General features: G+C 41.7%; 1 protein-coding gene across 2 annotated transcripts in view; it reads right to left on the reverse strand.

The window, feature by feature from the left end:
• Positions 1-240: 240 nt before the first annotated feature.
• LOC135548803 (rho GTPase-activating protein 26-like) overlaps positions 241-13,602 on the reverse strand; it is a 128,215-nt gene continuing 114,853 nt past the window's right edge. The window contains exons 21-24 of one of the 2 annotated variants that reach the window (XM_064978737.1): positions 4,625-4,660; positions 4,061-4,156; positions 3,154-3,245; positions 241-1,355 (exon numbers count right to left, since the gene is read on the reverse strand). In XM_064978737.1, coding sequence (XP_064834809.1) covers positions 1,267-1,355; positions 3,154-3,245; positions 4,061-4,156; positions 4,625-4,660 — 313 coding nt within the window. In that variant the 3' untranslated portion in view covers positions 241-1,266. The remainder of the gene's footprint in view (positions 1,356-3,153; positions 3,246-4,060; positions 4,157-4,624; positions 4,661-13,602) is intronic. The other variant, XM_064978738.1, reaches the window with a different exon arrangement.

A 13,602-nucleotide genomic window follows, 5' to 3' on the forward strand; every position in this document is an offset into this window, starting at 1 on the left:
ATCTAGTATATAAATTGCCTGGCTGGGATGATGAGACAATATGCGCAATCAGATGGAACAGAGTAAATAGGCATTTCAACGTCATAGATTTCGCTGGTGGTAACTTGTTGAGTAGACGCCGGCTGGAATGTGTTTTTTAACCATTGTTGTACCCACCCATTGTATGAAGTAGGGTTAGTATTACTCAGAACAGGTCTATAAAATCCAAGGCAGCGAGACTTGAAGAAACTAGGACAGCACTGCCAGTTTGTTTATCTTTAATAGATGAAATTCTGTACAACCTTGTTCATGATTTATTTGAACAGAAAGAATATTAAGGCTCCCAATGGCCATGAACCAAATGACGACAAATTTAGCAACTGAGATGCTAAAATTAACTTAGTATGCTACAATACAAAATATAAAATTTGCTAGTTAAAAAATGTGATCTTATCAAATGTCATGTATTTACAAATGTTATTACACCCCAAAAGAATACAGTTCAGGATCTCATCTTTGAAAATTATTATAAATACAAGGCTTACATATGAACAAAGTAGTCTATTTTCACATAACACTCCCCATTTATATACATGTTAAGAAATGAAAGAAAAAAATACAAAAAAATTGTTATTGTCCTAAATGAAAACAATTCGGTTAACTTCCTTTCCAGGTTTATCGAGACAATTTCACCTAGTAGTTCTGAGCAAAAAAAATTGCTATTACAAAATCTGTCGAACAGGGAGTAAAGACATTCAGGATGCTCCCACCTCTATAATGTGCAGGTAGGTAAACAGCAGTTGTGTTCTGTCTTGTCTAGGGGAATACCGGGCAAGGCAGCAAGTGCTCACATTTATAGCAGTATTCACTGAAAAACACTCCCCATTGTTTAGAGATGAAAGCTCCCTACACAATCATCTTCATTCCTACAGACCGTACTGTACACTGGAAGAGAAGTAGGGCTGCAGAGTGAACTTTTCCCCTTTTCGTATCCCAAAACTAAAATATCTTCCGAAGTCCCTCCCAACTGATAATAGAAGACGCTAAAAGAAGTGGCAGTGCATTTTAATGACACAAGGACTGTCTGAATATGGGAATGAGCCTACTTCGCAACAACTCAATGCATCTCATGCATGCACGCACGCGCACACATCAGTCTGCTGCTGAATTCCAGGCTCATGACCATGCACAGCAGGAAGCGCTCTGTGCTCCAGACTCTTCCAATAAGTTGTAGGGGCACAGTGCAACTGCGTGGTCTCCCCAGTCCAGTACAGTCCTGGTCCAGGGCTACAGAAACTCCACGTAGTTCTCTGGAATCAGGCCCTTCCTGCCATCTAGGATGCCTTCCAGCCAGCCAGGCTCCCTCGAGGGATGAACTGAGGGACCAGAGACAGATGCACATAGCTTAGCTGTTCTCAACAGTTAACTGCCATGCGTTATTCAACATTTAGATAGTCCCCATTTGAAAGCAGAGATCCATATGGTGAGTGGCTACTGACAGCTGGGATGGTTGCACTCTGGTGGCTTTGGGAAGAACGGGAGATGGGGCAACACACAGCGCTGCGTACCTTTTTGTGAAGGCGGTATAGGATGAACAAGACCCCAGTGTACAACTGTGACCCCTAGCAGCACTGAGACCCCAAGCCACCCTCTTCCTGAAATAACCCAAGCTAGTATGATGTGTGAAACCTGAAGAGCCATATCGGGCTGGCTATAGATAGAATTTACATAAGGGGTCATTGAAATGACAACTTAAAGTACTTAAAGGGGTAATTCAAATTGTAAATGTCTGTCCATTTAGCCTGTGTTTTCTATATATTTTTTTTCAAAAACATTTTGAACAAATCAAATATAGGGACTGATAAATGACAGGTTATTCAGAGTTAAGAGAACTTTTGCAGACAAATGAATTTGTAAACTCTCGATTAGGTCTTGAATAACATAGGGCTCTATTCAATATGTATCGCTGAAGAGTTACAGAAATGTAAAAGTAATTTCCTATTGAGCCGACATCTGCAGCGTTTGCTGTGAATGCAGTCACTGCTAATGTGGGAACATTGCCTTTACATTTCAATCACACTGTAATGTGGAATTTCCACGATACGGATTGAATAGAGCCCTTAGTGTTGTTTTGGTAGCTAGGAACTGTAGCTAGGAAGGCTTCGGCAAACCCTCCCAGGAGCTATGGACCTAGGGTGTGCCCCAAATGGGACCCTATTCCCAATATCAGGGGTAGGCAACTAGATTCAGCCGCGGGACAATTTTTGTCGGGGGGCCGGAACATATGTATTTGTATTTGAAAATAACAATTTCATACCTTGATTACATTGAAACACGATCACATATCTATTTTTATTTGTAGGAATACTTGGTGAACAGATTTACTAAATTAAATTCATTTTTATTTATTGTTGCCTGTTGCCAACCCCTGCCCTATATAGTGCACTACTTTTGACCAGGGCCTCATTCAATCATTTTTTTTTTCATCTTTCTTCCTGCACCTCAGCAACCTGGGTGGGTGTGTGGCTGATTCCCACGCTGCTAAACTCTGCTGTTCCCTAAGCATAAGACCCTGGACACAACCAGAAATACATTATAATCCTTCTGGTACTGAGAGACCTGTGAAGACAGGCTACACTGGGTTTTGACATTCACACAGTGTATTTCAGAAAATCAAAATAACTATTTTCATCTATAACCCTACTCGCTCAAATTGCAGCTCTGTCTACGGTAAATGTCATTCTAATTGGTGAGAGGCACATTTCTCCTCAGCTAGCTTTGATATTATTTTAATGTGGTTTTCATAAGAACAATTGGGGGGGGGGAAATTAAGACAGAGGCGTGAGTCAGTGTAAATAAGGCTGTGGTTGCGGGACGATTAAGATAAGGTACGAGTGGATCACTGGACCCTGGAAGCCTGGCTAGGATCAGATTCATCCCTGTAGAAGATAAAACAAAGGTAAGGCAACGTAATGACAAGCCTCCTTGCTGCTGCTCCTCCACCACCACACACTGGTACCAGGGAGGATGAAGAAGAGGAGGGAGGAATACTCACATTGCAGGCCAGCCGAAAACCCACGGTTCATTTCTCCTCTGACCAATCAATGTAAGGTTTTAGAATAATACCATCCCACATTTGTCCCTTAGATAACAGTCACAGTGGTCCATACTCACCATTTTCAAAGATGGTCCCTGCGATGAACGAGAGCTCAGAGATGTGCTCCGCCTTGCAGGCGTAGAGGGCCCTAGCCTTCCTGCCTGGGACACTAAAAAGGGAGAGGGAGAATGACATGTTATAATCCAACTCACCAGGATATCACATTGGGCACTTTGAGTGTCCCTCCACTCCTAACTATCTCTTGGGAGCAATGAAAGGTAAAGCACCGACTGTCAGTGTCTCATAACATCATCATTGCTCCCGTATGGAAAGTCTCGGTGTGCCTACAATTCACTTTTCCCCCATAATCATCGGCCATATAAATACATTTCTATCGTTGGACAAGAAACTATGTCCTTGTAAAGCAAAATGTAGCAATGAATTATGCTATAAATCTGGCTGCAAGAGTTACCGTCAGTAGACTTATTTCCCGACAGATATTTACACAGCTACCAAAAAATGGCCCAAGGTTATTCTAAACCTGTCTAGACCCGACTCCGGGTATTTATGATCTGAATTACCTGGCTACATGCATAGAAACCTTTGGAAGCCTGATAGACTGGCTGTAAAGTGCATTAACCAAAGATGAGCCCTTGATCCACGTTAATAAACACCATTTTCACACTACTGAGCTGACCCAAGCTGTACTTTGCGGGCCTGGTTACACATCGGCCGTAGTTGCTGGCTTCTTGTCGGGAAGGAAATAATGAATCCGAGCTAGTACAGTGCTGTTCAAGTTGGCAGGATAGTGTGGAAAGGGTAAGCCTCAGAGTGATCAGGAACTGTCTGTCAGTTATCATGCACGGTGGTGGGGGAGAAGAGGAGGGAGTGCAGCAGTGCAAAGCTCCAGAATTAGCATTGTGGGCAAGGAGGTGCGAGCGAAGCTGGAGTGGTGGGCAGAGTGGGCGTGTCGTGGTGACACACCTGATGGGGGAGGAGTCACTGGAGGTGGAGGAGGCCGGCTGGGGGCTGGAGGATGCAGAAAACATCGGCCAGGAGGGGGAGCGCGGTGAGGCTGGGCTGAGAGACACACAAACAACAGCCACAATGACTACAATGACAGCATGAAGTGGCTATACCCAGTATTGAGTGCAGGGACGTGAGGCAAACTGGACAGGCCACATACAGGCATCAAGTGGAACTAATCATCAGCTGGAATTTGGTTGTTCTTAGTTGGTTTTATATGATGACAATTCCCACTACACTCAAGTGGTTGTGGTTTGATGGCATCTGCAATAAAATATATTTTATATATATATATATATATATATATATATGATTGTGATTGTGATTTGAATTATAGATCAGTATGTGTGTGTGGGGGGGGGGGGTGGAACTGGTAAGTGCTTGCAACACTGATGCTAGGTGATGTGTTATTGTGACTGCACAGACACATCTTGCCTCATGCAATAACTGAACTGTCGTGTTATTTGTGATGGATTTGCGTCATTGGTTAGTGACGAAACGGCGGGAAGAAGACATCCATACCTCATTGGGATACTGGTGCGGCTCTTTGGGTTCAGCCTGGAGTCACAAAGGGAGGAGATCGAGTTAGTCATGCTGCTTCACATTACAGTTGAATACAGTGGTTATATAAGGCAGGCTGAAGCCTATATTTAATATATGGGCACTGTGCTTCTACACAGTATGTGCTGTCAGATTTAGAAACACGTCCATCAGTGACAAAAGTGCAGACCACGAATAACACTTTCAACATAGCTTCCACATAGCTTCCACATAGCTTCCACATAGCTTCCACATAGCTTCCACGTAGCTAGCTTTGCCTGCTGCAACGTAACACCCTTCAGAAACTCACTGACCCAATCTGCCCTGCGTGAAAATGCCCCAGGCCACACGGATACACCAACATAGCAGGAATGTGGCTAGATGGCTGCGAGCTAGTCACCATTCAATGAAGAGTTTGTTTGTTGGTATGTGTTAGAGCATCCGCGCCACTGCCAAACAGAATAAAAATAGAGTGGAGAACAGTAACGTTTATCATCCCTATGCCTCTCAGTCATCTCTCCATCCCTCTCTCCCCCAGTCATCCCTCCTTCCCAGCAATGGAGCTGGAGATTCATTCATTCATTCACTCTCTCTCTCTCACTCTCTTTCTTTCTCCCTCCCTCTCTCCCTCCCTCCCTCCACAGGAGTGTGATATCGACATGCAACCTACTCCATCCGTCAGTGATCGCGGTGACATGGGCATGGGCCCTGGTAAGATTGCCAACATGAGAGGTGGTGGGGGAGGGTGGTGCACCAAGGAGCAGGGGAGGGGAGGGGTTCCCAATATATGGCCAACGATGTACAGATCCAGGATCATTTAATTCATACGCATCAATCACATTATTTATAGGCTGCAACTGATTCCTCTTCAGTGATTCCAGCTAGTGTTGCCATGGTGATGACATTAAGTAATTTTGTAATGAACTGAAACACACTAAATCACATACCAAGGTGTACAGATCAATTGTTTTGTCATTTAAAAAAACATATTTTAAACACATTTTTATAATCTACATCAGGTACATCTCTCTCCCTTTGTTTGTCTACCATGTTTTATTTAAAACGGTGTATTTTGAATGCATCTTTCAACACCACTGTATATCTCTAGCCTAGCAGCACATTTCTCCTCCTCCTCCCAGAGCGGCACACTACCCCTGAGCTGGCTTAATGAAATTGATCCCAAGCTTTTTTCACAGACTCCATCAATCTCGACATCATTAAATTACATAGTGCCAGGCCCAGAGAGCTTTATACGATGGGGTTTCAACACTGCCAGACTAAATAAAAATGACCCCCCTAGGTTACTCAGCTGCCTCTGGTCAAATGTAATGCAGGATATTACTGCTCAGGGTGCCTTGTTGCATGAATAGGGAGAACACAGGATGGGGATGGCAGGACATACAATCACCAATAGATGCCATGTTTATTTTGATAAAATACACTACAGTACATTGGCGGCTATTCGTTTTACTGGGCCATTATGGCTACATTATGGAGTAGAGTACAGTGATGCACTTGAAAGCTAGTATTTCATTTCACACAGGAGGTTTCCATCTCTCTGTTGACAACATAATGATGCTGTGCAGATGTCATACTCACTTGAATTTCTCTGGAACCTTCTTGGTTCTAAATGCTGAAACTGTGTTAATTTGTGGCCGCATAAGACATTGGTCTCCTATGATCTATGAGCTCTACATTACACAGAGCATACAAAATCTCAACACTGATAACACAATAATACTGGTTTGTATCTACTGTATATAGTGCTTTCCGCTAAGTCTCAAAGGAAGGTGGTTCATTTTAAATATGCTATTGGAAGATGAAAAAAAATGCAGTTAATTAATCTATATGGTCCAAATAATGATGACCCACACTTCTTCTAGAATATTTACTAATCTATTGAGCTCACAAGGAACAAATTACAGTCATGGCCAAAAGTTTTGAGAATGACACAAATATTCATTTTCACAAAGTTTGCTGCCTCAGTTTGTATAATGGCAATTTGCATATACTCCAGAATGTTATGAAGAGTGATCAGATGAATTGCAACTAATTACAAAGCCCCTCTTTGCCATGCAAATTAACTGAATCCCCAAAAAACATTTCCACTGCATTTCAGGCCTGCCACAAAAGGACCAGCTGACATCATGTCAGTGATTCTCTCGTTAACACAGGTGTGTGTTGACGAGGACAAGGCTGGAGATCACTCTGTCATGCTGATTGAGTTTGAATAACAGACTGGAAGCTTCAAAAGGAGGGCGGTGCTTGGAATCATTGTTCTTCCTCTGTCAACCATGGTTACCTGCAAGAAAACACGTGCCGTCATCATTGCTTTGCACAAAAAGGGCTTCACAGGCAAGGATATTGCTGCCAGTAAGATTGCACCTAAATCAACCATTTATCGGATCATCAAGAACTTCAAGGAGAGCGGTTCAATTGTTGTGAAGAAGGCTTCAGGGCGCAGAAGAAAGTCCAAAAAAGCCAGGACCGTCTCCTAAAGTTGATTCAGCTGCTGGATAGGGGCACCATCAGTACAGAGCTTGCTCAAGAATGGCAGCAGGCAGGTGTGAGTGCATCTGCACGCACAGTGAGTCGAAGACTTTGGAGGATGGCCTGGTGTCAAGAAGGGTAGCAAAGAAGCCACTTCTCTCAAGGAAAAACATTAGGGACAGACTGATATTCTGCAAAAGGTACAGGGATTGGACTGCTGAGGACTGGGGTAAAGTAATTTTCTCTGATGAATCTCCTTTCCGATTGTTTGGGGCATCCAGAAAAAAAGCTTGTCCGGAGAAGACAAGGTGAGCGCTACCATTAGTCCTGTGTCATGCCAACAGTAAATCATCCTGAGACCATTCATGTGTGGGGTTGCTTCTCAGCCAAGGGAGTGGGCTCATTCACAATTTTGCCTAAGAACATAGCCATGAATAAAGGATGGTATCAACACATACTCCGAGAGCAACTTCTCACCAACCATCCAGGAACAGTTTGGTGACGAACAATGCCTTTTCCAGCATGATGGAGCACCTTGCCATAAGGCAAAAGTGACAACTAAATAGCTCTGGGAACAAAACATAGATATTTTGGGCACATGTCCAGGAAACTCCCCAGACCTTAATCCCATTGAGAACTTGTGGTCAATCCTCAAGAGGCAGGTGGACAAACAAAAACCCACAAATTCTGACAAACTCAAAGCATTGATTATTTTGTGTCATTCTCAAAACTTTTGGCCACGACTGTACTCTATTATTATGGTGGGAGATTATAATACAGTTCTAAGTACCCCAATGGATCGTAAGGATATGTTCTCTTTTCAGTCTCTTCCATTTCCACTAACTGAAGTTAACTGTAAGGAGCTTTCTATTGCTAATAGTGTAAAATCAACAGCTGTACAGAAATACTTGTGTGAGGGCCATATTGCATAGGAGGAACTTCTTGATGCAATTACAGTCTTTAGGCCAGGGAAAACTCCAGGTCTGGATGGCATACCAGTTGAGGTATATGAAACTTTAAAAAAAATGTATTTAACTAGGCAAGCCAGTTAAGAACAAATTCTCCTTTACAATGACGGCCTACCCTGGACAACGCTGGGCCAATTGCGCTGGGCTGAAGATGTTATCCAGCCTGGATTTGAACCAGCGACTGTAGTGACACCTCCTGCACTGAGATGCAGTGCCGTAGACCGCTGCACCACTCGGGATCTTTGATCAACGCGAAGATCCACTATGTTTTAACCACTCCTATAAAAATAGTAAACTATCATGGACACAGCAAACAGGTTTGATTTCACTATCACTGAAACAGGATCCATGTGGTAAGTATAAAGATCCAGTCAATTCAAAAAGCTGGAGGCCCCTTACAATTCAGTGTTGTGAAGCAGTGTTGTGAAGCAGAATTAAAAAGGTGTTGTTGAATATTATTCATCCTCACCAGATAGTTTTTTTTTACATGGAAGATGATATAGACAAGTACATGAAACAATAGAACACTATAAAAAAACTAGGTCACCAGGTCTGGTATTCATAGCAGATTTTGAAAAGGCTTTTGATAAAGTATGTCTAGAATTTAGATATAAATGCCTGGACTATTTTAATTTTGGAGAATCTCTTATACAATGGGTCAAAGTTATGCATATAGTAACTCCAGGTGTAAAATAGTAAATAATGGCTACTTCTCAGAAAGTATTATACTGTTGAGAAGTTAAACACTGTTGTCCACTGTCGGCCTGACTACTCAAATTTCCTCTTAAATCCGCAATCTGGATCCCTGCACAGCCTATCTGGATTACAATAAAACTATGATAAGAGTACCATATTACGTATTGGATCACATTTTTTAAAAACTTTTACATAACCATGTAGTATACCGATAAAATGGTCTGACAGTGAAGTAGACATACTCAGTATTCATGTACCTAAAGAAATAAAGGAACGTACTACAACACATTTTTACAGAAAGTTTGCAAGAATAGATGGGATCTTGCTACCATGGAAAAGTAATTTGTGGAAAAATCACCCTGATTAATGATTTAGTCATATCCCCGTTTACCTATTTACTTACGGCCCTGCATACGCCGAAGAATTTGGCTTTTAAATTATTTGAGAAAAAAATATTTCACTTTATTTGGAATGGCAAGTAATGAATATGAGTTTGGTATTTTATTAGGATCCCCATTACCTGTTGCAAAAGCAGCAGCTCCTCTTCCTGGGGTCCACACAAAACATGACATAATGCAGAATATTAATAGACAAGAACAGAATTACATAAATAAATAAATAATAAATAAATACAGTGCCTTCGGGAAGCACTCAGACCCTTTGACTTTTTCCACATTTTGTTATATTACAACCTTATTATAAAATGTATAAAATAAAACATTTAAACTCAACAATCTACTACACACAATACCTCATAAAGTGAAAACAGGTTTTTAGAATTTTGTGCAAATCTATGAATTTTTTAAATCAGGAATACCTTTTTTACATAAGTATTCAGACCCTTTGCTATGAGACTCAAACTTGAGTTCAGGTACATCCTGTTTCCATTGATCATCCTTAAGATGTTTCTACAACTTGAGTGGAGTTCACCTGTGGTAAGTTCAATTGATTGAACATGATTTGGAAAGGAACACACCTGTCTATATAAGGTCCCACAGTTGACAGTGCATGTCAGAGCAAAAAACAAGCCATTAGTTCGAAGGAATTGTCCATAGATCTTCGAGACAGGATTGTGTCGAGGCACATATCTGAGGAAGGGTACCAAAGCATTTCTGCAGAATTTAAGGTCTCAAAGAACACAGTGGTTTCCATAATTCTTAACGGGAAGAGGTTTGGAATCACCAATCTTCCTGGAGCTGGCCGCATGGCCAAACTGAGCAATCGTGGTCAGGGAGGTAAACAAGAACCCATTGGTCACTCTGACAGAGCTCTAGGGTTCCTCTGTGGAGATGGGAGAACCTTCCAGAAAGACAAATGTCTCTGCAGCACTCCACCAATCAGGCCTTTATGGTAGAGTGGCCAGACAGAAGCCACTCCTCAGTAAATGGCACATGACGGCACCTAAATACTCTCAGACCATGAGAAACAAGATTCTCCGGTCTGATAAAACCTAGATTGAACTCTTTGGCTAGAATGCCAAGCGTCACGTCTGGAGGAAACCTGGCACCATCCTTACGGTGAAGCATGCTGGTGGCAGAATCATGCTGTTTTCAACCGCAGGGACGGGGAGACAAGTCAGGATCAAGGCACGGATGAACGGAGAAAAGTACAGAGACACTTAATGAAAACCTGCTCCAAAACTCAGGATCTCAGACTGAGGTGAAGGTTCACCTTCCAACAGGACAACAGCCCTAAGCACACATCCAAGACAATGCAGGAGTGGCTTCGGGACAAGTCTCTGAATGTCCTTGAGTGGCCCAGCCAGAGCCCGGACTTTAACCAGATCGAACATCTCTGGAGAGACCTGAAAATAGCTGTGCCGCAACGATCCCGATCCAACCTGACAGAGCTTGAGAGGATCTGCAGAGAAGAATGGGAAAAACTCCCCAAATACAGGTGTGCCAAGCTTGTAGTGTCATACCCTAGAAGACTCGAGGCTGTAATTGCTGCCAAAGGTGATTCAACAAAGTACCGAGTAAAGGGTCTGAATACTTATGTAAATGTAATATTTCCAGGTTTTATTTTATTATAAATTCTAAAAACCGGTTTTTGCTTTGTCATTATGGGTATTCTATGTAGATTAATGAGGGAAAAAAACAATTTAATACATTTTAGAATAAGGCTGTAACTAGAGGTCGACCGATTATGATTTTTTAATACCGATACCGATTATTGGAGGACCAAAAAAAGCCGATACCAATTAATTGGCCGATTTTTATTTTTTATTTGTAATAATGACAATTACAACAATACTGAATGAACACTTATTTTAACTTAATGTAATACATCAATAAAATCAATTTAGCCTTAAATAAATAATGAAACATGTTCAATTTGGTTTAAATAATGCAAAATAAAAGTGTTGGAGAAGAAAGTAAAAGTGCAATATGTGCCATGTAAGAAAGCTAACGTTTAAGTTCCTTGCTCAGAACATGAGAACATATGAAAGCTGGTGGTTCAATATTCCCAGGTAAGAAGTTTTTGGTTGTAGTTATTATAGGAATTATAGGGCTATTTCTCTCTATACCATTTGTATTTCATTAACCTTTGACTATTGGATGTTCTTATAGGGACTTTAGTATTGCCAGTGTAAAAGTATAGCTTCCGTCCCTCTCCTCGCTCCTACCTGGGCTCGAAACAGGAACACAACGACAACAGCCACCCTCGAAGCAGCGTTACCCATGCAGAGCAAGGGGAACAACCACTCCAAGTCTCAGAGTGAGTGACGTTTGAAACGCTATTAGCGCGCACCGCTCTAACTAGTTAGCCATTTCACATCGGTTACACCAGCCTCATCTCAGGAGTTGATAGGCTTGAAGTCATAAACAGCTGCTGGCAAACACACAAAAGTGCTGTTTGAATGAATGCTTACGAGCCTGCTGCTGCCTATCATCGCTCAGTCAGACTGCTCTATCAAATCATACAGTTGGACAAGGCAGTTAAAATAAGAATATGTTATTAATAAAAATGTAATAAAAATGTAATTGATACATGTGGACGATCTCGTTCCTGTAGTGTTTGTAAATACCCTGGTAGGTTGATTAATAACCTGAACCAGATTACATGCACTAGTTACAGTGAGAAGCTTCCTCTTGAACCGACAGCTTGATGAACACCAGTCAATATTCAGTTCCCCAAGAAAGTAGACCTCTTTGTTTACATCACATACACTATCAAGCATTTTACACATATTATTTAGATACTGACTGATAGCACTTGGTGGCCTATAGCAACACCCCAAAAGAAAATGCTTTAGACGTGCCAAGTGAACCTGCAACCACAACACTTCAATAACACTTGACATAAGATCTTCTCTAAGCATTACAGGGATATGGCTCTGAATATATACAGCAACACCTCACCCATAAGCATTTCTGTTTCTTCTATAGATGTTATATCCTTGTATTGCTACTGCTGTATCATCAAATTAATTATATAAGTGAGTCTCAGAAATGGCTAATACAGTGCCTTGCGAAAGTATTCGGCCCCCTTGAACTTTGCGACCTTTTGCCACATTTCAGGCTTCAAACAAAAAGATATAAAACTGTATTTTTTTTAGAAGAATCAACAACAAGTGGGACACAATCATGAAGTGGAACGACATTTATTGGATATTTCAAACTTTTTTAACAAATCAAATACTGAAAAATTGGGCGTGCTAAATTATTCAGCCCCTTTACTTTCGGTGCAGCAAACTCTCTCCAGAGGTTCAGTGAGGATCTCTGAATGATCCAATGTTGACCTAAATGACTAATGAAGATAAATACAATCCACCTGTGTGTAATCAAGTCTCCGTATAAATGCACCTGCACTGTGATAGTCTCAGAAGTCCTTTAAAAGCGCAGAGAGCATCATGAAGAACAAGGAACACACCAGGCAGGTCCGAGATACTGTTATGAAGAAGTTTAAAGCCGGATTTGGATACAAAAAGATTTCCCAAGCTTTAAACATCCCAAGGAGCACTGTGCAAGCGATAATATTGAAATGGAAGGAGTATCAGACCACTGCAAATCTACCAAGACCTGGCCGTCCCTCTAAACTTTCAGCTCATACAAGGAGAAGACTGATCAGAGATGCAGCCAAGAGGCCCATGATCATTCTGGATGAACTGCAGAGATCTACAGCTGAGGTGGGAGACTCTGTCCATAGGACAACAATCAGTCGTATATTGCACAAATCTGGCCTTTATGGAAGAGTGGCAAGAAGAAAGCCATTTCTTAAAGATATCCATAAAAAGTGTTGTTTAAAGTTTGCCACAAGCCACCTGTAGAAGAAGGTGCTCTGGTCAAATGAAACCAAAATTGAACTTTTTGGCAACAATGCAAAACATTATGTTTGGCGTAAAAGCAACACAGCTCATCACCCTGAACACACCATCCACACTGTCAAACATGGTGGTGGCAGTATCATGGTTTGGGCCTGCTTTTCTTCAGCAGGGACAGGGAAGATGGTTAAAATTGATGGGAAGATGGATGGAGCCAAATACAGGACCATTCTGGAAGAAAACCTGATGGAGTCTGCAAAAGACCTGAGACTGGGACGGAGATTTGTCTTCCAACAAGACAATGATCCAAAACATAAAGCAAAATCTACAATGGAATGGTTCAAAAATAAACATATCCAGGTGTTAGAATGGCCAAGTCAAAGTCCAGACCTGAATCCAATCGAGAATCTGTGGAAAGAACTGAAAACTGCTGTTCACAAATGCTCTCCATCCAACCTCACTGAGCTCGAGCTGTTTTGCAAGGAGGAATGGGGAAAAAATTCAGTCTCTCGATGTGCAAAACTGATAGAGACATACCCCAA

This window comes from Oncorhynchus masou, chromosome 11, assembly GCF_036934945.1.
Source record: "Oncorhynchus masou masou isolate Uvic2021 chromosome 11, UVic_Omas_1.1, whole genome shotgun sequence".
In the NCBI taxonomy this organism is placed as follows: Eukaryota; Metazoa; Chordata; class Actinopteri; order Salmoniformes; family Salmonidae; genus Oncorhynchus; species Oncorhynchus masou.